Source organism: Coregonus clupeaformis, unplaced genomic scaffold (genome assembly GCF_020615455.1).
Source record: "Coregonus clupeaformis isolate EN_2021a unplaced genomic scaffold, ASM2061545v1 scaf1917, whole genome shotgun sequence".
Classification (NCBI taxonomy): domain Eukaryota; kingdom Metazoa; phylum Chordata; class Actinopteri; order Salmoniformes; family Salmonidae; genus Coregonus; species Coregonus clupeaformis.
This window is the reverse complement of record NW_025535371.1, coordinates 32339-55766: the sequence shown is the minus strand read 5'-3', so window position 1 is coordinate 55766 and position 23428 is coordinate 32339. Positions and strand designations below refer to the sequence as shown.

General features: G+C 46.0%; 1 protein-coding gene across 1 annotated transcript in view; it reads left to right on the top strand.

The window, feature by feature from the left end:
* Window positions 1-23428, top strand: part of tmem214 (transmembrane protein 214) — an 89727-nt gene that overhangs the window by 34010 nt on the left and 32289 nt on the right. Inside the window, exon 3 of the mRNA XM_045218937.1 lies at window positions 15559-15709. Coding sequence (XP_045074872.1) covers window positions 15559-15709 — 151 coding nt within the window. The remainder of the gene's footprint in view (window positions 1-15558; window positions 15710-23428) is intronic.

Here is a 23428-nt window from a genome sequence, read left to right as displayed (position 1 = left end):
AGATCCCTAACAGACTGCTAGGGTAGAGAGAGAGGAATGTTACAGATCCTAACAGACTGCTAGGGTAGAGAGAGGAATGTTACAGATCCTAACAGACTGCTAGGGTAGAGAGAGGAATGTTACAGATCCTAACAGACTGCTAGGGTAGAGAGAGAGCAATGTTACAGATCCTAACAGACTGCTAGGGTAGAGAGAGGAATGTTACAGATCCTAACAGACTGCTAGGGTAGAGAGAGAGAGGAATGTTACAGATCCTAACAGACTGCTAGGAAGAGAGAGGAATGTTACAGATCCTAACAGACTGCTAGGGTAGAGAGAGAGAGATGTTACAGATCCTAACAGACTGCTAGGGTAGAGAGAGAGAATGTTACAGATCCTAACAGACTGCTAGGTAGAGAGAGAGGAATGTTACAGATCCTAACAGACTGCTAGGGTAGAGAGAGAGAATGTTACAGATCCTAACAGACTGCTAGGGTAGAGAGAGAGAGAATGTTACAGATCCTAACAGACTGCTAGGTAGAGAGAGAGGAATGTTACAGATCCTAACAGACTGCTAGGGTAGAGAGAGAGAGAATGTTACAGATCCCAACAGAATGGTTCAGTAGAGAGAGAGAGGAATGTTGCAGATCCTAACAGACTGCTAGGGTAGAGAGAGGAATGTTACAGATCCTAACAGACTGCTAGGGTAGAGAGAGAGGAATGTTACTGATCCTAACAGACTGCTAGGGTAGAGAGAGGAATGTAACAGATCCTAACAGACTGCTAGGGTAGAGAGAGGACTGTTACAGATCCTAACAGACTGCTAGGGTAGAGAGAGTGAATGTTACAGATCCTAACAGACTGCTAGGGTAGAGAGAGAGGAATGTTACAGATCCTAACAGACTGCTAGGGTAGAGAGAGGAATGTTACAGATCCTAACAGACTGCTAGGGAGTAGAGAGAGAGGAATGTTACAGATCCTAACAGACTGCTAGGGTAGAGAGAGAGAAATGTTACAGATCCTAACAGACTGCTAGGGTAGAGAGAGAGGAATGTTACAGATCCTAACAGACTGCTAGGGTAGAGAGAGAATGTTACAAATCCTAACAGACTGCTAGGGTAGAGAGAGAGAGAATGTTACAGATCCTAACAGACTGCTAGGGTAGAGAGAGGAATGTTACAGATCCTAACAGACTGCTAGGGTAGAGAGAGAGAATGTTACAGATCCTAACAGACTGCTAGGGTAGAGAGAGAGGAATGTTACATATCCTAACAGACTGCTAGGGTAGAGAGAGGAGAATGTTACAGATCCTAACAGACTGCTAGGGTAGAGAGAGAGGAATGTTACAGATCCTAACAGACTGCTAGGGTAGAGAGAGAGAGAATGTTACAGATCCTAATAGACTGCTAGGGGTAGAGAGAGAATGTTACAGATCCCTAACAGACTGCTAGGGTAGAGAGAGGAATGTTACAGATCCCAACAGACTGTCTAGGGGTAGAGAGAGGAATGTTACAGATCCTAACAGACTGCTAGGGTAGAGAGAGGAATGTTACAGATCCTAACAGACTGCTAGGGTAGAGAGAGAGAGGAATGTTACTGATCTAACAGACTGCTAGGGTAGAGAGGAAGAGGAATGTTACAGATCCTAACAGACTGCTAGGGGAGAGAGAGGAATGTTACAGATCCTAACAGACTGCTAGGGTAGAGAGAGAGAATGTTACAGATCCTAACAGACTGCTAGGAGTAGAGAGGAATGTTACAGATCCAACAGACTGCTAGGGTAGAGAGAGAGGAATGTTACAGATCCTAACAGACTGCTAGGGTAGAGAGAGAGAATGTTACAGATCTAACAGACTGCTAGGGTAGAGAGAGGAATGTTACAGATCCCAACAGACTGCTAGGGTAGAGAGAGAGGAATGTTACAGATCCTAACAGACTGCTAGGGTAGAGAGAGGAATGTTACAGATCCTAACAGACTGCTCTAACAACTGCTAAGGTAGAGAGAGAGAATGTTACAGATCCTAACAGACTGCTAGGGTAGAGAGAGAGGGAATGTTACATATCCTAACAGACTGCTAGGGTAGAGAGAGGAATGTTACAGATCCTAACAGACTGCTAGGGTAGAGAGAGAGAATGTTACAGATCCTAACAGACTGCTAGGGTAGAGAGAGAGGAAATGTTACAGATCCTAATAGACTGCTAGGGTAGAGAGAGGAATGTTACAGATCCTAACAGACTGCTAGGGTAGAGAGAGAGGAATGTTACAGATCCCAACAGACTGGTTCAGTAGAGAGAGAGAGATGTTACAGATCCTAACAGACTGCTAGGGTAGAGAGAGAGAAATGTTACAGATCCCTAACAGACTGCTAGGGTAGAGAGAGAGGAATGTTACTGATCCTAACAGACTGCTAGGGTAGAGAGAGAAGGAATGTTACAGATCCTAACAGACTGCTAGGGTAGAGAGAGAGAATGTTACAGATCCTAACAGACTGCTAGGGTAGAGAGAGGAATGTTACAGATCCTAACAGACTGCTAGGGTAGAGAGAGGAATGTTACAGATCCCAACAGACTGCTAGGTAGAGAGAGGAATGTTACAGATCCTAACAGACTGCTAGGGTAGAGAGAGAGGAATGTTACTAGATCCTAACAGACTGCTAGGGTAGAGAGAGAGAGAATGTTACAGATCCCAACAGACTGCTAGGGAGAGAGAGAGAATGTTACAGATCCTAACAGACTGCTAGGTAGAGAGGAATGTTACAGATCCTAACAGACTGCTAGGGTAGAGAGAGAGAAGATGTTACAGATCCTAACAGACTGCTAGGGTAGAGAGGAGGAATGTTACAGATCCTAACAGACTGCTAGGAGTAGAGAGAGAGGAATGTTACAGATCCTAACAGACTGGTTCAGTAGAGAGAGAGAGGAATGTTACAGATCCTAACAGACTGGTTCAGTAGAGAGAGAGAGGAATGTTACTGATCCTAACAGACTGCTAGGGTAGAGAGAGAATGTTACAGATCCTAACAGACTGCTAGGGTAGAGAGAGGAATGTTACAGATCCTAACAGACTGCTAGGGTAGAGAGAGGAATGTTACAGATCCCAACAGACTGCTAGGGTAGAGAGAGAGGAATGTTACAGATCCTAACAGACTGCTAGGGTAGAGAGAGAGGAATGTTACAGATCCTAACAGACTGCTAGGGTAGAGAGAGGAATGTTACAGATCCCAACAGACTGCTAGGGTAGAGAGAGAGAATGTTACAGATCCTAACAGACTGCTAGGGTAGAGAGAGAATGTTACAGATCCTAACAGACTGCTAGGGTAGAGAGAGGAATGTTACAGATCCTAACAGACTGCTAGGGTAGAGAGAGAGGAATGTTACTGATCCTAACAGACTGCTAGGGTAGAGCGAGAGGAATGTTACAGATCCTAACAGACTGCTAGGAGTAGAGAGAGGAATGTTACAGATCCTAACAGACTGCTAGGGTAGAGAGAGAGGAATGTTACAGATCCTAACAGACTGCTAGGGTAAGAGAGGAATGTTACAGATCCTAACAGACTGCTAGGGTAGAGAGAGGAATGTTACAGATCCCAACAGACTGCTAGGGTAGAGAGAGGAATGTTACAGATCCTAACAGACTGCTAGGGTAGAGAGAGAGGAATGTTACAGATCCCAACAGACTGCTAGGGTAGAGAGAGAGAATGTTACAGATCCTAACAGACTGCTAGGGTAGAGAGAGAGGAATGTTACAGATCCCAACAGACTGCTAGGGTAGAGAGAGAGGAATGTTACAGATCCTAACAGACTGCTAGGGTAGAGAGAGGAATGTTACAGATCCTAACAGACTGCTAGGGTAGAGAGAGGAATGTTACAGATCCTAACAGACTGCTAGGGAGAGAGAGAGGAATGTTACAGATCCCAACAGACTGCTAGGGTAGAGAGAGGAATGTTACAGATCCTAACAGACTGCTAGGGTAGAGAGAGAGAGGAATGTTACAGATCCTAACAGACTGCTAGGGTAGAGAGAGAGAATGTTACAGATCCTAACAGACTGCTAGGGTAGAGAGAGGAATGTTACAGATCCCAACAGACTGCTAGGAGTAGAGAGAGGATTGTTACAGATCCCAACAGACTGCTAGGGTAGAGAGAGAGAGGAATGTTACTGATCCTAACAGACTGCTAGGAGTAGAGAGAGGAATGTTACAGATCCTAACAGACTGCTAGGGTAGAGAGAGAGGAATGTTACAGATCCTAACAGACTGCTAGGGTAGAGAGAGAGAGGAATGTTACAGATCCTAACAGACTGCTAGGGTAGAGAGAGAGGAGGAATGTTACAGATCCTAACAGACTGCTAGGGTAGAGAGAGAATGTTACAGATCCCAACAGACTGCTAGGGTAGAGAGAGAGGAATGTTACAGATCCCAACAGACTGCTAGGAGTAGAGAGAAGGAATGTTACAGATCCTAACAGACTGCTAGGAGTAGAGAGAGAGGAATGTTACAGATCCCAACAGACTGCTAGGGTAGAGAGAGAGAGGAATGTTACAGATCCCTAACAGACTGCTAGGGTAGAGAGAGGAATGTTACAGATCCTAACAGACTGCTAGGGTAGAGAGAGAATGTTACAGATCCCAACAGACTGCTAGGGTAGAGAGAGGAATGTTACAGATCCCAACAGACTGCTAGGGTAGAGAGAGAGAGAATGTTACAGATCCTAACAGACTGCTAGGGTAGAGAGAGAGGAGAATGTTACAGATCCCAACAGACTGCTAGGGTAGAGAGAGAGAGGAATGTTACAGATCCTAACAGACTGCTAGGGTAGAGAGAGGAATGTTACAGATCCTAACAGACTGCTAGGGTAGAGAGAGAGAGAATGTTACAGATCCTAACAGACTGCTAGGGTAGAGAGAGTGAATGTTACAGATCCTAACAGACTGCTAGGGTAGAGAGAGAGAGGAATGTTACTGATCCTAACAGACTGCTAGGGTAGAGAGAGGGGAATGTTACAGATCCCAACAGACTGCTAGGAGGTGAGAGAGAATGTTACAGATCCTAACAGACTGCTAGGGTAGAGAGAGAGAGAATGTTACAGATCCCAACAGACTGCTAGGTAGAGAGAGAGAGGATGTTACAGATCCTAACAGACTGCTAGGAGTAGAGAGAGAATGTTACAGATCCTAACAGACTGCTAGGGTAGAGAGAGAGGAATGTTACAGATCCTAACAGACTGCTAGGGTAGAGAGAGGAGAGGAATGTTACAGATCCTAACAGACTGCTAGGGTAGAGAGAGGAATGTTACAGATCCTAACAGACTGCTAGGGTAGAGAGAGAGGAATGTTACAGATCCTAACAGACTGCTAGGGTAGAGAGAGAGAGGAATGTTACAGATCCTAACAGACTGCTAGGGTAGAGAGAGGAATGTTACAGATCCTAACAGACTGCTAGGGTAGAGAGAGAGAGGAATGTTACAGATCCTAACAGACTGCTAGGGTAGAGAGAGAGAATGTTACAGATCCTAACAGACTGCTAGGGTAGAGAGAGAGGAATGTTACAGATCCTAACAGACTGCTAGGGTAGAGAGAGAGGAATGTTACAGATCCTAACAGACTGCTAGGGTAGAGAGAGAGAGGAATGTTACAGATCCCAACAGACTGGTTCAGTAGAGAGAGAGAGGAATGTTGCAGATCCTAACAGACTGCTAGGGTAGAGAGAGGAATGTTACAGATCCTAACAGACTGCTAGGAGTAGAGAGAGAGAGGAATGTTACTGATCCTAACAGACTACTAGGGGTAGAGAGAGAGAATGTTACAGATCCTAACAGACTGCTAGGGTAGAGAGAGGAATGTTACAGATCCTAACAGACTGACTAGGGTAGAGAGAGGAATGTTACAGATCCTAACAGACTGCTAGGGTAGAGAGAGAGGAGGATGTTACAGATCCTAACAGACTGCTAGGGTAGAGAGAGGAATGTTACAGATCCTAACAGACTGCTAAGGTAGAGAGAGAGAGGAATGTTACAGATCCTAACAGACTGCTAGGGTAGAGAGAGAGAATGTTACATATCCTAACAGACTGCTAGGGTAGAGAGAGGAATGTTACAGATCCTAACAGACTGCTAGGGAGAGAGAGAGGAATGTTACAGATCCTAACAGACTGCTAGGGTAGAGAGAGAGAATGTTACAGATCCTAACAGACTGCTAGGGTAGAGAGAGAGGAATGTTACAGATCCTAACAGACTGCTAGGGTAGAGAGAGAGGAATGTTACAGATCCTAACAGACTGCTAGGAGTAGAGAGAGGAATGTTACAGATCCCAACCGACTGGTTCAGTAGAGAGAGAGAGGAATGTTACAGATCCTAACAGACTGCTAGGGTAGAGAGAGGAATGTTACAGATCCCAACAGACTGCTAGGGTAGAGAGAGAGAGGAATGTTACTGATCCTAACAGACTGCTAGGGTAGAGAGGAATGTTACAGATCCTAACAGACTGCTAGGGGTAGAGAGAGGAATGTTACAGATCCTAACAGACTGCTAGGGTAGAGAGAGGAATGTTACAGATCCTAACAGACTGCTAGGGGTAGAGAGAAAGGAATGTTACAGATCCCAACAGACTGCTAGGGTAGAGAGAGAGGAATGTTACAGATCCTAACAGACTGCTAGGGTAGAGAGAGAGAGAATGTTACTGATCCTAACAGACTGCTAGGGTAGAGAGAGAGGAATGTTACAGATCCCAACAGACTGCTAGGGTAGAGAGAGAGAATGTTACAGATCCTAACAGACTGCTAGGGTAGAGAGAGGGAATGTTACAGATCCTAACAGACTGCTAGGGTAGAGAGAGGAATGTTACAGATCCTAACAGACTGCTAGGGTAGAGAGAGAATGTTACAGATCCTAACAGACTGCTAGGGTAGAGAGAGGAATGTTACAGATCCTAACAGACTGCTAGGGTAGAGAGAGGAATGTTACAGATCCTAACAGACTGCTAGGGTAGAGAGAGGAATGTTACAGATCCCAACAGACTGCTAGGGTAGAGAGAGGAATGTTACAGATCCTAACAGACTGCTAGGGTAGAGAGAGAGGAATGTTACAGATCCTAACAGACTGCTAGGGTAGAGAGAGAATGTTACAGATCCTAACAGACTGCTAGGGTAGAGAGAGAGGAATGTTACAGATCCTAACAGACTGCTAGGGTAGAGAGAGGAATGTTACAGATCCTAACAGACTGCTAGGTAGAGAGAGGAATGTTACAGATCCTAACAGACTGCTAGGGTAGAGAGAGAGAGGAATGTTACAGATCCTAACAGACTGCTAGGATAGAGAGAGAGAGATGTTACAGATCCTAACAGACTGCTAGGGTAGAGAGAGGAATGTTACAGATCCTAACAGACTGCTAGGGGTAGAGAGAGAGAGGAATGTTACAGATCCCAACAGACTGCTAGGGTAGAGAGAGAGAATGTTACAGATCCTAACAGACTGCTAGGGTAGAGAGAGAGAGAATGTTACAGATCCTAACAGACTGCTAGGGTAGAGAGGAATGTTACAGATCCTAACAGACTGCTAGGGTAGAGAGAGAGAGAGAATGTTACTGATCCCAACAGACTGCTAGGGTAGAGAGAGAGGAATGTTACAGATCCTAACAGACTGCTAGGGTAGAGAGAGGAATGTTACAGATCCTAACAGACTGCTAGGGTAGAGAGAGAGAGGAATGTTACAGATCCTAACAGACTGCTAGGGTAGAGAGAGCGAATGTTACAGATCCTAACAGACTGCTAGGGTAGAGAGAGAATGTTACAGATCCTAACAGACTGCTAGGGTAGAGAGAGAGGAATGTTACAGATCCTAACAGACTGCTAGGGTAGAGAGAGAGGAATGTTACAGATCCTAACAGACTGCTAGGTTAGAGAGAGGGATGTTACAGATCCCAACAGACTGCTAGGGTAGAGAGAGAGAGGAATGTTACAGATCCTAACAGACTGCTAGGGTAGAGAGAGAGGAATGTTACAGATCCTAACAGACTGCTAGGGTAGAGAGAGAGAGGAATGTTACAGATCCTAACAGACTGCTGCAGGAGAGAGAGAGAGGAATGTTACAGATCCTAACAGACTGCTAGGGTAGAGAGAGAGGAATGTTACAGATCCTAACAGACTGCTAGGGTAGAGAGAGGAATGTTACAGATCCTAACAGACTGCTAGGGTAGAGAGAGAGGAATGTTACAGATCCTAACAGACTGCTGCAGGAGAGAGAGAGGAATGTTACAGATCCTAACAGACTGCTAGGGTAGAGAGAGAGAGGAATGTTACAGATCCTAACCGACTGCTAGGGTAGAGAGGAATGTTACAGATCCCAACAGACTTCTAGGGTAGAGAGAGAGGAATGTTACAGATCCTAACAGACTGATAGGGTAGAGAGAGAGAATGTTACTGATCCTAACAGACTGCTAGGGTAGAGAGGAATGTTACAGATCCTAACAGACTGCTAGGGTAGAGAGAGGAATGTTACAGATCCTAACAGACTGCTAGGGTAGAGAGAGAGGAATGTTACTGATCCTAACAGACTGCTAGGGTAGAGAGAGGAATGTTACAGATCCCAACAGACTGCTAGGGTAGAAAGAGGAATGTTACAGATCCTAACAGACTGCTAGGGTAGAGAGAGAGGAATGTTACAGATCCCAACAGACTGCTAGGGTAGAGAGAGAGGAATGTTACAGATCCTAACAGACTGCTAGGGTAGAGAGAGGAATGTTACAGATCCTAACAGACTGCTAGGGTAGAGAGAGGAATGTTACAGATCCTAACAGACTGCTAGGCGTAGAGAGAGAGAGGAATGTTACAGATCCTAACAGACTGCTAGGGTAGAGAGGGGAATGTTACAGATCCTAACAGACTGCTAGGGTAGAGAGAGAGGAATGTTACAGATCCTAACAGACTGCTAGGGTAGAGAGAGAGAGGAATGTTACAGATCCTAACAGACTGCTAGGGTAGAGAGAGGAATGTTACAGATCCTAACAGACTGCTAGGGTAGAGAGAGAGAGGAATGTTACAGATCCTAACAGACTGCTAGGGTAGAGAGAGAGGAATGTTACAGATCCTAACAGACTGCTAGGGTAGAGAGAGAGAGGAATGTTACAGATCCTAACAGACTGCTAGGGTAGAAGAGAGAGGAATGTTACAGATCCTAACAGACTGCTAGGGTAGAGAGAGAGGAATGTTACAGATCCCAACAGACTGGTTCAGTAGAGAGAGAGAGGAATGTTGCAGATCCTAACAGACTGCTAGGTAGAGAGAGGGAATGTTACAGATCCTAACAGACTGCTAGGGGAGAGAGAGAGAATGTTACTGATCCTAACAGACTGCTAGGGTAGAGAGAGAGGAATGTTACAGATCCTAACAGACTGCTAGGGTAGAGAGAGGAATGTTACAGATCCTAACAGACTGCTAGGGTAGAGAGAGGAATGTTACAGATCCTAACAGACTGCTAGGGTAGAGAGAGAGAGGAATGTTACAGATCCTAACAGACTGCTAGGGTAGAGAGAGGAATGTTACAGATCCTAACAGACTGCTAAGGTAGAGAGAGAGAGGAATGTTACAGATCCTAACAGACTGCTAGGAGTAGAGAGAGAGGAATGTTACATATCCTAACAGACTGCTAGGGTAGAGAGAGGAATGTTACAGATCCTAACAGACTGCTAGGGTAGAGAGAGAGAGGAATGTTACAGATCCTAACAGACTGCTAGGGTAGAGAGAGAGGAATGTTACAGATCCTAACAGACTGCTAGGGTAGAGAGAGAGGAATGTTACAGATCCTAACAGACTGCTAGGGTAGAGAGAGAGGAATGTTACAGATCCTAACAGACTGCTAGGGTAGAGAGAGAGGAATGTTACAGATCCCAACAGACTGGTTCAGTAGAGAGAGAGAGGAATGTTACAGATCCTAACAGACTGCTAGGGTAGAGAGAGGAATGTTACAGATCCTAACAGACTGCTAGGGTAGAGAGAGAGAGGAATGTTACTGATCCTAACAGACTGCTAGGGTAGAGAGAGGAATGTTACAGACCTAACAGACTGCTAGGGTAGAGAGAGAGGAATGTTACAGATCCTAACAGACTGCTAGGGTAGAGAGAGGAATGTTACAGATCCTAACAGACTGCTAGGGTAGAGTGAGGAATGTTACAGATCCCAACAGACTGCTAGGGTAGAGAGAGAGGAATGTTACAGATCCTAACAGACTGCTAGGGTAGAGAGAGAGAGGAATGTTACAGATCCTAACAGACTGCTAGGGTAGAGAGAGAGGAATGTTACAGATCCCAACAGACTGCTAGGGTAGAGAGAGAGGAATGTTACAGATCCTAACAGACTGCTAGGGTAGAGAGAGGAATGTTACAGATCCTAACAGACTGCTAGGAGTAGAGAGAGGAATGTTACAGATCCTAACAGACTGCTAGGGTAGAGAGAGAGGAATGTTACAGATCCTAACAGACTGCTAGGGTAGAGAGAGAGAGGAATGTTACAGATCCTAACAGACTGGTTCAGTAGAGAGAGAGAGGAATGTTACAGATCCTAACAGACTGGTTCAGTAGAGAGAGAGAGGAATGTTACTGATCCTAACAGACTGCTAGGGTAGAGAGAGGAATGTTACAGATCCTAACAGACTGCTAGGGTAGAGAGAGAGGAATGTTACAGATCCTAACAGACTGCTAGGGTAGAGAGAGGAATGTTACAGATCCCAACAGACTGCTAGGGTAGAGAGAGAGGAATGTTACAGATCCTAACAGACTGCTAGGGTAGAGAGAGGAATGTTACAGATCCTAACAGACTGCTAGGGTAGAGAGAGGAATGTTACAGATCCTAACAGACTGCTAGGGTAGAGAGAGAGAGGAATGTTACTGATCCTAACAGACTGCTAGGGTAGAGCGAGAGGAATGTTACAGATCCTAACAGACTGCTAGGGTAGAGAGAGAGGAATGTTACAGATCCTAACAGACTGCTAGGGTAGAGAGAGAGGAATGTTACAGATCCTAACAGACTGCTAGGGTAGAGAGAGGAATGTTACAGATCCTAACAGACTGCTAGGGTAGAGAGAGGAATGTTACAGATCCCAACAGACTGCTAGGGTAGAGAGAGGAATGTTACAGATCCTAACAGACTGCTAGGGTAGAGAGAGAGGAATGTTACAGATCCCAACAGACTGCTAGGGTAGAGAGAGAGGAATGTTACAGATCCTAACAGACTGCTAGGGTAGAGAGAGAGAGGAATGTTACAGATCCCAACAGACTGCTAGGGTAGAGAGAGAGAGAATGTTACAGATCCTAACAGACTGCTAGGGTAGAGAGAGGAATGTTACAGATCCTAACAGACTGCTAGGGTAGAGAGAGGAATGTTACAGATCCCAACAGACTGCTAGGGAGAGAGGGAATGTTACAGATCCCAACAGACTGCTAGGGTAGAGAGAGGAATGTTACAGATCCTAACAGACTGCTAGGGTAGAGAGAGAGAGAATGTTACAGATCCCAACAGACTGCTAGGGTAGAGAGAGAGAGGAATGTTACAGATCCTAACAGACTGCTAGGGTAGAGAGAGGAATGTTACAGATCCTAACAGACTGCTAGGGTAGAGAGAGGAATGTTACAGATCCCAACAGACTGCTAGGGTAGAGAGAGAGGAATGTTACAGATCCTAACAGACTGCTAGGGTAGAGAGAGAGAGGAATGTTACTGATCCTAACAGACTGCTAGGGTAGAGAGAGAGGAATGTTACAGATCCTAACAGACTGCTAGGGTAGAGAGAGAGATGTTACAGATCCTAACAGACTGCTAGGGTAGAGAGAGAGAATGTTACAGATCCTAACAGACTGCTAGGGTAGAGAGAGGAATGTTACAGATCCTAACAGACTGCTAGGAGTAGAGAGAGAGGAATGTTACAGATCCTAACAGACTGCTAGGGTAGAGAGAGGAATGTTACAGATCCCAACAGACTGCTAGGGTAGAGAGAGAGGAATGTTACAGATCCTAACAGACTGCTAGGGTAGAGAGAGAGAGGAATGTTACTGATCCTAACAGACTGCTAGGGTAGAGAGAGAGGAATGTTACAGATCCCAACAGACTGCTAGGGTAGAGAGAGAGGAATGTTACAGATCCTAACAGACTGCTAGGGTAGAGAGAGGAATGACTGCTAGGTTAGAGAGAGGAATGTTACAGATCCTAACAGACTGCTAGGGTAGAGAGAGGAATGTTACAGATCCCAACAGACTGCTAGGGTAGAGAGAGGAATGTTACAGATCCCAACAGACTGCTAGGGTAGAGAGAGAGGAATGTTACAGATCCTAACAGACTGCTAGGGTAGAGAGAGGAATGTTACAGATCCTAACAGACTGCTAGGGTAGAGAGAGAGAGGAATGTTACAGATCCTAACAGACTGCTAGGGTAGAGAGAGGAATGTTACAGATCCCAACAGACTGCTAGGGTAGAGAGAGAGAGGAATGTTACAGATCCTAACAGACTGCTAGGGTAGAGAGAGAGAGGAATGTTACAGATCCCAACAGACTGCTAGGGTAGAGAGAGAGGAATGTTACAGATCCCAACAGACTGCTAGGGTAGAGAGAGAGGAATGTTAGAGATCCTAACAGACTGCTAGGGTAGAGAGAGGAATGTTACAGATCCCAACAGACTGCTAGGGTAGAGAGAGGAATGTTACAGATCCCAACAGACTGCTAGGGTAGAGAGAGGAATGTTACAGATCCTAACAGACTGCTAGGGTAGAGAGAGAGTTAAATGTTACAGATCCTAACAGACCTCTAGGGTAGAGAGAGAGGAATGTTACAGATCCTAACAGACTGCTAGGGTAGAGAGAGGAATGTTACAGATCCTAACAGACTGCTAGGGTAGAGAGAGGAATGTTACAGATCCTAACAGACTGCTAGGGTAGAGAGAGAGAGGAATGTTACAGATCCCAACAGACTGCTAGGGTAGAGAGAGGAATGTTACAGATCCTAACAGACTGCTAGGGTAGAGAGAGGAATGTTACAGATCCTAACAGAGTGGTTCAGTAGAGAGAGAGAGGAATGTTACAGATCCTAACAGACTGGTTCAGTAGAGAGAGAGAGGAATGTTACTGATCCTAACAGACTGCTAGGGTAGAGAGAGGAATGTTACAGATCCTAACAGACTGCTAGGGTAGAGAGAGGAATGTTACAGATCCTAACAGACTGCTAGGGAGAGAGAGGAATGTTACAGATCCCAACAGACTGCTAGGGTAGAGAGAGAGGAATGTTACAGATCCTAACAGACTGCTAGGGTAGAGAGAGGAATGTTACAGATCCTAACAGACTGCTAGGGTAGAGAGAGAGAGGAATGTTACTGATCCTAACAGACTGCTAGGGTAGAGAGAGAGGAATGTTACAGATCCTAACAGAGATTGGATTGATGCTGGTGCTCTTCCTTTTCACAACAGTGGAGCGTGGAGTATGTATCTTGTTGTTGGCCAATCATGAGTCATCAGAGACCATAGGCTACAGTCATAGAGCCTCGCTCCATGTGTGGCAAGAATTAGGAGATATCTAATCAATGGAAGATGGAATTATAATGAGGGAATTAAAAGTTAAAGGAGAAGGACAGGCTACAATGACCAAGAGCCAACAGGTAGGCTGCTACTTTATATTCTGAATGGAGTTGTGTTTGTTACTGTAGGATGAGAGGGTGCATGGAGCCTCAATTAGCCTAGTTAGCTAACGTTAGCTAGCTTAACTAGCTTCTCCCGGTTTGATGCAGTCAAGACAGCTACTAGGTAATCATATTGGATGGTAATAACCTATCTATGGCAGATATTAGTCTACTATAGCGTGAGTCTGCTTGGTTGGTTGCTGTCTCCCTCCCTGCTCACATGTCACTGGCCCACAGTACGGCCCCTCCCCCCTGCTCACATGTCACTGGCCCACAGTACGGCCCCTCCCCCCTGCTCACATGTCACTGGCCCACAGTACGGCCCCTCCCCCCTGCTCACATGTCACTGGCCCACAGTACGGCCCCTCCCTCCTGCTCACATGTCTCTGGCCCACAGTATGGCCCCTCCCCCCCTGCTAAAGCAGCACCTCTCTCCCTCTCACGCTTTATCAACTCCGGTTAATAAAGTAGCTTAAATGACTTTTCTGCTGCTTCCCTCACTCGGATCAGATCGGACCGGGTCTGGATCCGACCAGGTCTACATGGAATGGGTCTAGTTGTCTTCGGGTCCGTTCGGAACGGGTCTCTATATTGAGCTATTTTATTTATGCATATCGGGTCCGGGTGGAAAGCCCCAGGTCCCTTTTTTGGAATGGATCCAACTTTTTGGACCCGTGAAGACCTCTAATTCATATTAGTGTTAATCTCTATGTCCATATTGTCCATACGTGTCTAGTAGATGGACCATATGATTCAAAAGAAAGTAGCCTAATTAATGAAAAAAGCATCTAATCAACAATGGCATTATTTTCATTTACCATTGCAATTCGTCCAACTATTTACTTTTTTTCACAACTGGCACGAGTTTGACGCCAAAATATTGACGTCAAATGCGTATTGACGTAGTCACATAAATAGTGTGTAAAAACAAATGTATATAAAGGATATTTCATGCTGAAACCCTCATATTAAACACTAATGGGATTCACTAAGTTGATGGTTTATATTTAAGATGTTTTACAGCTTTGTTGTTCTATTTGTTATCTTAAAATCATCCTATTTCATATTTTCCATTTTCCAAGGACACACAGAGGGCCAGAGATAATTAGACACCTGTGATAATCTGAAGTCCCAAAAGGGCCACTAGATGTCTTGTAAAGTCTTTGAAAGATGCCAACATTCTGGTAGATAATTGGTCAATTTAGAACATTTCCAGTAATATACCCTCCCTTTGCAAACCTACTCGGGTCTCGATTTTCATGAGTCGTGACTTGACTTGGACTCCATCAGTAGTGACTGTTGTCAGAAAGTCTCTCTCCCTTGAATACTTCATCATGCTACTAGATACAACAGCAAATGTTAGATGGCTATTGTGGTAGCTGCTAGCATGGCTATTGTGGTAGCTGCTAGCATGGCTATTGTGGTAGCTGCTAGCATGGCTATTGTGGTAGCTGCTAGCATGGCTATTGTGGTAGCTGCTAGCATGGCTATTGTGGTAGCTGCTAGCATTACTACTGTGGTAGCTGCTAGCATTACTACTGTGGTAGCTGCTAGCATTACTAATGTGGTAGCTGCTAGCATTACTACTGTGGTAGCTGCTAGCATTACTACTGTGGTAGCTGCTAGCATTACTACTGTGGTAGCTGCTAGCATTACTACTGTGGTAGCTGCTAGCATTACTAATGTGGTAGCTGCTAGCATTACTACTGTACATTACGAAATGTAGCTTCAAAGAACGTTCGACCTCATTCAATTGACTGCATATTTCTAAACTGTTCTAGTTGGATGTGGGTTAGGTTTTGATACTGTATCTAGAATGTTCTAGTTGGATGTGGGTTAGGTTTTGATACTGAATCTAGAATGTTCTAGTTGGGCGTGGGTTAGGTTGTGGTTGTATTATGTATGGTCATTCCTATACTGTTCTGTTCCAGTTGGACGTGGGGGAGCTGAAGCAGCAGTTGGACCGGAGCCAGACTCTGTTTCCTGACAACCCGTCAGTATGGGTCAAAGACCTGGCAGGATACCTCAACCACGCCCTGGCTGCTCCAGAGACTGAACCCACCCTCAGCAGCTACGCACACGGTCAGTAAAACAACCACAACCAAAACCAGGGCTCTAAATTTGGTTGGTAGCTAAAAATTCATTGGTAGCAAAGTTAGGAGCACCACATGAAATTTAGGAGCACCAGAAAATAACATTTCTATAATCGATTGAAATACAGCCTATATTGTGCCTAATATGAATTCTAGCTACTTGTGAAGCACATGTTGTGCCCTAGAAACCAATACCTAACACAAATACATTATTTTATTATAAAAGCTAATGTTATGAATACCTGTCATTTACATTACAAAGTAATCCCCCGAGTGGCGCAGTGGTCTAAGGCACTGCATCGCAGTGCTAGCTGTGCCACTAGAGATCCTGGTTCGAATCCAGGCTCTGTCGTAGCCGGCCGCGACCGGGAGACCCATGGGGGCGGCACAATTGGCCTAGCGTCGTCCAGGGTAGGGAAGGAATGGCCGGCAGGGGATGTAGCTCAGTTGGTAGAGCATGGCGTTTGCAACGCCAGGGTTGTGGGGTTCGATAAAAATAATGTATGTGCTAACTGTAAGTCGCTCTGGATAAGAGCGTCTGCTAAATGACTAAAATGTAATGTAAATGAATATTAGGTTTCTACATTGTGTAAAAGCCCTGTTTTACTATTGAGATGTATTGCATTGAAAACAGCACCTCGCCTAAACAGGTGTTCTACTCCCTTAGCCAGCACCTCTCCTAAACAGGTGTTCTATTCTGCTAGCCAGCACCTCTCCTAAACAGGTGTTCTACTCTGCTAGCCAGCACCTCTCCTAAACAGGTGTTCTACTCTGCTACCCAGCACCTCTCCTAAACAGGTGTTCTACTCTGCTAGCCAGCACCTCTCCTAAACAGGTGTTCTACTCTGCTAGCCAGCACCTCTCCTAAACAGGTGTTCTACTCTGCTAGCCAGCACCTCTCCTAAACAGGTGTTCTACTCTGCTAGCCAGCACCTCTCCTAAACAGGTGTTCTACTCTGCTACCCAGCACCTCTCCTAAACAGGTGTTCTATTCTGCTAGCCAGCACCTCTCCTAAACAGGTGTTCTTCTCTGCTAGTCAGTACCTCTCCTAACCAGGTGTTCTACTCTGCTAGCCAGCACCTCTCCTAAACAGGTGTTCTACTCTGCTAGCCAGCACCTCTCCTAACCAGGTGTTCTACTCTGCTAGCCAGCACCTCTCCTAAACAGGTGTTCTACTCTGCTAGCCAGCACCTCTCCTAAACAGGTGTTCTACTCTGCTAGCCAGCACCTCTCCTAAACAGGTGTTCTTCTCTGCTAGCCAGCACCTCTCCTAAACAGGTGTTCTTCTCTGCTACCCAGCACCTCTCCTAAACAGGTGTTCTACTCTGTTAGCCAGCACCTCTCCTAAACAGGTGTTCTTCTCTGCTAGCCAGCACCTCTCCTAACCAGGTGTTCTACTCTGCTAGCCAGCACCTCTCCTAAACAGGTGTTCTACTCTGCTAGCCAGCACCTCTCCTAACCAGGTGTTCTACTCTGCTAGCCAGCACCTCTCCTAAACAGGTGTTCTACTCTGCTAGCCAGCACCTCTCCTAAACAGGTGTTCTACTCCGCTAGCCAGCACCTCTCCTAAACAGGTGTTCTTCTCTGCTACCCAGCACCTCTCCTAAACAGGTGTTCTATTCTGCTAGCCAGCACCTCTCCTAAACAGGTGTTCTTCTCTGCTAGTCAGTACCTCTCCTAAACAGGTGTTCTTCTCTGCTAGTCAGTACCTCTCCTAACCAGGTGTTCTTCTCTGCTAGTCAGTACCTCTCCTAACCAGGTGTTCTACTCTGCTAGCCAGCACCTCTCCTAAACAGGTGTTCTTCTCTGCTAGTCAGTACCTCTCCTAAACAGGTGTTCTTCTCTGCTAGTCAGTACCTCTCCTAACCAGGTGTTCTACTCTGCTAGCCAGCACCTCTCCTAAACAGGTGTTCTACTGTGCTAGCCAGCACCTTGCCTAAATAGGTTAAACAAATCAAAATATATTTTATATTTGAGATTCTTCTAATAGCCAACCTTTGCCTTGATGACAGCTTTGCACACTCTTGGCGTTATCTCAACCAGCTTCATGAGGTAGTCACCTGGAATGCATTTCAATTAACAGGTGTACCTTCTTAAAAGTTAATTTGTGGAATTTATTTCCTTCTTAATGCATTTGAGCCAATCAGTTGTGTTGTGATAAGGTGGGGGGGGGTATACAGAAGATAGCCCTATTTGGTAAAAGACCAAGTCCATATTATGGCAAGAACAGCTCAAATAAGCAAAGAGAAACAACAGTCCATCATTACTTCAAGACATTTAAGAAGGAACATTTCAAGAACTTTGAAAGGTTCTTCAAGTGCAGTCGCAAAAACCATCAAGCGCTATGATGAAACTGGCTCTCATGAGGACCGCCACAAGAATGGAAGACCCAGAGTTACCTCTGCTGCAGAGGATAAGTTCATTAGAGTTACCAGCCTCAGAAATTGCAGCCCAAATAAATGCTTCACAGAGTTCAAGTAACAGACACATCTCAACATCAACTGTTCAGAGGGGACTGTGTGAATCAGGCCTTCATGGTCGAATTGCTGCAAAGAAACCACTACTAAAGGACACCAATAAGAAGAAGAGACCTGCTTGGGCTTAAAAACATGAGCAATGGACATTAGACTGGTGGAAATTTGTGGGTTTTGGTTCAAACGGCCATGTCTTTGTGAGACGCGTTGTGGGTGAACGGATGATCTCCGCATGTGTATTTCCCACCGTAAAGCACGGAGGAGGAGGTGTTATGGTGTGGGGGTGCTTTGCTGGTGACACTGTGATTTTATTTAGAATTCAAGGCACACTTAACAAGCACAGCATTCTGCTGTGATACACCATCCCATCTGGTTTGGGCTTAGTGGGACTATCATTTGTTTTTCAATAGGACAATGACCCAACACACCTCCAGGCTGTGAAAGGGCTATTTTACCAAGAAGGATAAATAATAACAATAACAATCTGCGACATGTTCGTAGTTGTCACGGGGAAAGGTCCGATGGATACCTTCATTTGTGAAAAATGTATTGAACTTGATGCAGCTAAAGAAATGATTATTAGTCTTCGTGAAGAAATAACAAATTTGACCAAGCTGAATAAGGATTCCAAAAGACTATCACCATCTTTAAATGCCAGAAAGAAGGAGAAGAATCGTTCTCGGCGCGCCTACCTTCTACTCCCGCGTCCGGACTTTCAAATCACTTTGAAGCCCTGTATCAGCTGTCTTCTGCCGGGGTCTTGGGTGTGCCCTCCATGGCTGTAGATGTCTCTCCAGCTACCTCTCCCTGTCCTAGTCAATCAACTGCCTTGTCATAGCCTGGACCACCGCGGCCCCCCTGCGCTGGGCCGTGCTCTCTGGATCAAAGCTCTTTTCCTTTGGCTGTTGTGCCTGCACGTAGCCGGCGCCTCAGCAGCCCTCTTCTCAGGTGAGTTCTGATCAGCATCGAGACACTGCAGAGGCCGGATCTTTCTGGCTATTGTGATAGGAAGTTCGAAGGTGTGGCATATATCTGTACCTGGGGCAAAAGTTCAGGATATCACCAGGTTGCTTCCGAGGCTGTGCATCAGTCACCAGGGGCTGTTAGAATCAGGAATTCCCCAGGGCAGCTGTCTAGGCCCCTTGCTTTTTTCAATCTTTACTAATGACATGCCACTGGCTTTGAGTAAAGCCAGTGTGTCTATGTATGTGGATGACTCAACACTATACACATCAGCTACCACAGCAACTGAAATGACTGCATTCTTAACAGAGTTGCAATTAGTTTCGGAATGGGTGTCAAGGAATAAGTTAGTCCAAAATATTTCCAAAAACTAAAAGCATTGTATTTAGGTCAAATCATTCACTAAACCTGGACTACTGTTCAGTCGTGTGGTCAGGTGCCACAAAGAGGGACTTAGGAAAATTGCAATTGGCTCAGAAGAGGGAAGCACGGCTGGCCCTTGGATGGACATAGAGAGCTAACATTAATATGCATGTCAATCTCTCCTGGCTCAAAGTGGAGGAGAGATTGACTTCATCACTACTTGTATTTGTGAGCGGTATTGACATGTTGAATGCACCAAGCTGTCTGTTTGAACTACTGGCACACAGCTCGGACACCCATGCATACCCCACAAGACATGCCACCAGAGGTCTCTTCACAGTCCCCAAGTCCAGAACAGACTATGGGAGGCACACAGTACTACATAGAGCCATGACTACATGGAACTCTATTCCACATCAAGGAACTCATGCAAGCAGTAAAATTAGATTTAAAAAACAGATAAAAACACACCTTATGGAACAGAGGGGACTATGAAGCAACACAAACACAGGCACAGACACATGATAAGACATGCTCTCTACACACACGGACACATGGATTTTGTGTTGTAGATATGTGATAATCTGTTGTGATGTACAAAAAACTACAGAGTGGCGCAGCGGTCTAAGGCACTGCTAGAGGCGTCACTACAGACCCGGGTTCGATCCCAGGCTGTATCACAACTGGCCGTGATCGGGAATCCCATAGAGCGGTGCACAATTGGCCCAGCGTCGTCCGTGTTAGGGGATGGTTTGGCCGGGGGGGCTTTACTTGGCTCATCGCGCTCCTGCGACAGGGTGGCGGGGCCAAGCACCTGCAGGCTGACCTCGGTCATCAGTTGAGCAGTGTTTTCCGCCGACACGTTGGTGCGGCTGGCTTCCCGGGTTAAACGGGCGGGTGTTAAGAAGCGCGGTTAGGCTGGTCATGACCTTCGGCTCCCGAGCCTGTTGAGGTGTTCATGTGGTCATGTTTCGGAGGACGCATGACTCGACCTTCGGCTCCTTGGGGAGTTGCAGCGATGAGACAAGATCAAAATTGGGGGAGAAAAAGGGGGATAAAATACCACAAAAAAAATGTAAATTTTGCAAGAACAGTAACTGCTGCCTTGGCAGTATGGGGATTATAAATACAAATACACTCCTCAGCAAAAGGAACATGACAAAGGACTCAGACCTTGAGAAACAAGATTCTCTAGTCTGATGAAACTATTTGGCCTGAATGCCAAGCGTCACGTCTGGAGGAAACCTGGTACCATCCCTATAGTGAAGCATGGTGGTGGCAGCATCATGCTGTGGGGATGTTTTTCAGCGGCAGGGACTGGGACACTAGTCAGGATCGAGGAAAGATGAACGGAGCAAAGTATAGAGAGATCCTTGATGAAAACCTGCTCCAGAGCGTTCAGGACCTCAGACTGGGGTGAAGGTTCACCTTCCAACAGGACAACGAACCTAAGCACACAGCCAAGACAATGCAGGAGTGGCTTCAGGATAAGTCTCTAAATGTCCTTGAGTGGCCCAGCCAGAACCCGGACTTGAACTCGATCGAACATCTCTGGAGAAACCTGAAAACAGCTGTGCAGCAACGTTCCCCCATCTAACCTGACAGAGCTTGAGAGGATCTGCAGAGAAGAATGGGAGAAACTCCCCAAATACAGGTGTGCCAAGCTTGTAGCTTGGCCTGTCGCCTAAAACCCTCACAAACTTTTACAGATGCACAATTGAGAGCATACTGTCGGGCTGTATGACCGCCTGGTACGGCAACTGCACCGCCCGCAACCGCAGGGCTCTCCAGAGGGTGGTGCGGTCTGCACAACGCATCACGGGGGCAAACTACCCGCCCTCCAGGACACATACAGCACCCGATGTCACAGGAAGGCCACTGCCTGTTCACCCCGCTATCATGCAGAAGGCGAGGTCAGTACAGGTGTATCAAAGCTGGGACTGAGAGACTGAAAAACAGCTTCTATCTCAAGGCCATCAGACTGTTAAACAGCCATCACTAGCACAGAGAGGCTGCTGCCTATATACAGACTTGAAAATCACTGACCACTTTAATAAATGGAACACTAGTCACTTTAATAATGACACTTTAATAATGTTTACATATCTTGCATTACCCATCTTATATGTATATTCTGTATTCTATACTATCTATTGCATCTTAGACTATGCCACTCTGATAATTACATTGCTCATCCATATACACTGCTCAAAAAAATAAAGGGAACACTAAAATAACACATCCTAGATCTGAATGAATGAAATAATTTTATTAAATACTTTTTCTTTACATAGTTGAATGTGCTGACAACAAAATCACACAAAAATTATCAATGGAAATCAAATTTATCAACCCATGGAGGTCTGGATTTGGAGTCACCCTCAAAATTAAGTGGAAAACCACACTACACGCTGATCCAACTTTGATGTAATGTCCTTAAAACAAGTCAAAATGAGGCTCAGTAGTGTGTGTGGCCTCCACGTGCCTGTATGACCTCCCTACAACGCCTGGGCATGCTCCTGATGAGGTGGCGGATGGTCTCCTGAGGGATCTCCTCCCAGACCTGGACTAAAGCATCCGCCAACTCCTGGACAGCCTGTGGTGCAACGTGGCGTTGGTGGATGGAGCAAGACATGATGTCCCAGATGTGCTCAATTGGATTCAGGTCTGGGGAACGGGCGGGCCAGTCCATAGCATCAATGCCTTCCTCTTGCAGGAACTGCTGACACACTCCTGCCACATGAGGTCTAGCATTGTCTTGCATTAGGAGGAACCCAGGGCCAACTGCACCAGCATATGGTCTCACAAGGGGTCTGAGGATCTCATCTCGGTACCTAATGGCAGTCAGGCTACCTCTGGCGAGCACATGGAGGGCTGTGCGGCCCCCCAAAGAAATGCCACCCCACACCATGACTGACCCACCGCCAAACCGGTCATGCTGGAGGATGTTGCAGGCAGCAGAACGTTCTCCACGGCGTCTCCAGACTCTGTCACGTCTGTCACATGTGCTCAGTGTGAACCTGCTTTCATCTGTGAAGAGCACAGGGCGCCAGTGGCGAATTTGCCAATATTGGTGTTCTCTGGCAAATGCCAAACGTCCTGCACGGTGTTGGGCTGTAAGCACAACACCCACCTGTGGACGTCGGGCCCTCATACCACCCTCATGGAATCTGTTTCTGACCGTTTGAGCAGACACATGCACATTTGTGGCCTGCTGGAGGTCATTTTGCAGGGCTCTGGCAGTGCTCCTCCTGCTCCTCCTTGCACAAAGGCAGCGGTAGCGGTCCTGCTGCTGGGTTGTTGCCTTCCTACGGCCTCCTCCACGTCTCCTGATGTACTGGCCTGTCTCCTGGTAGCGCCTCCATGCTCTGGACACTACGCTGACAGACACAGCAAACCTTCTTGCCACAGCTCGCATTGATGTGCCATCCTGGATGAGCTGCACTACCTGAGCCACTTGTGTGGGTTGTAGACTCCGTCTCATGCTACCACTAGAGTGAAAGCACCGGCAGCATTCAAAAGTGACCAAAACATCAGCCAGGAAGCATAGGAACTGAGAAGTGGTCTGTGGTCACCACCTGCAGAACCAGTCCTTTATTGGGGGTGTCTTGCTAATTGCCTATAATTTCCACCTGTTGTCTATTCCATTTGCACAACAGCATGTGAAATGTATTGTCAATCAGTGTTGCTTCCTAAGTGGACAGTTTGATTTCACAGAAGTGTGATTGACTTGGAGTTACATTGTATATTCTTATTCCTTTACTTAGATTAGTGTGTATTAGGTTTTTGTTGTGTATCTGTTAGATATTACTGCCCTGTCGGAACTAGAAGCACAAGCATTTCGCTACACTCGCAATAATATCTGCTAACCATGTCTATGTGACCAATAACATCTGCTAACCATGTC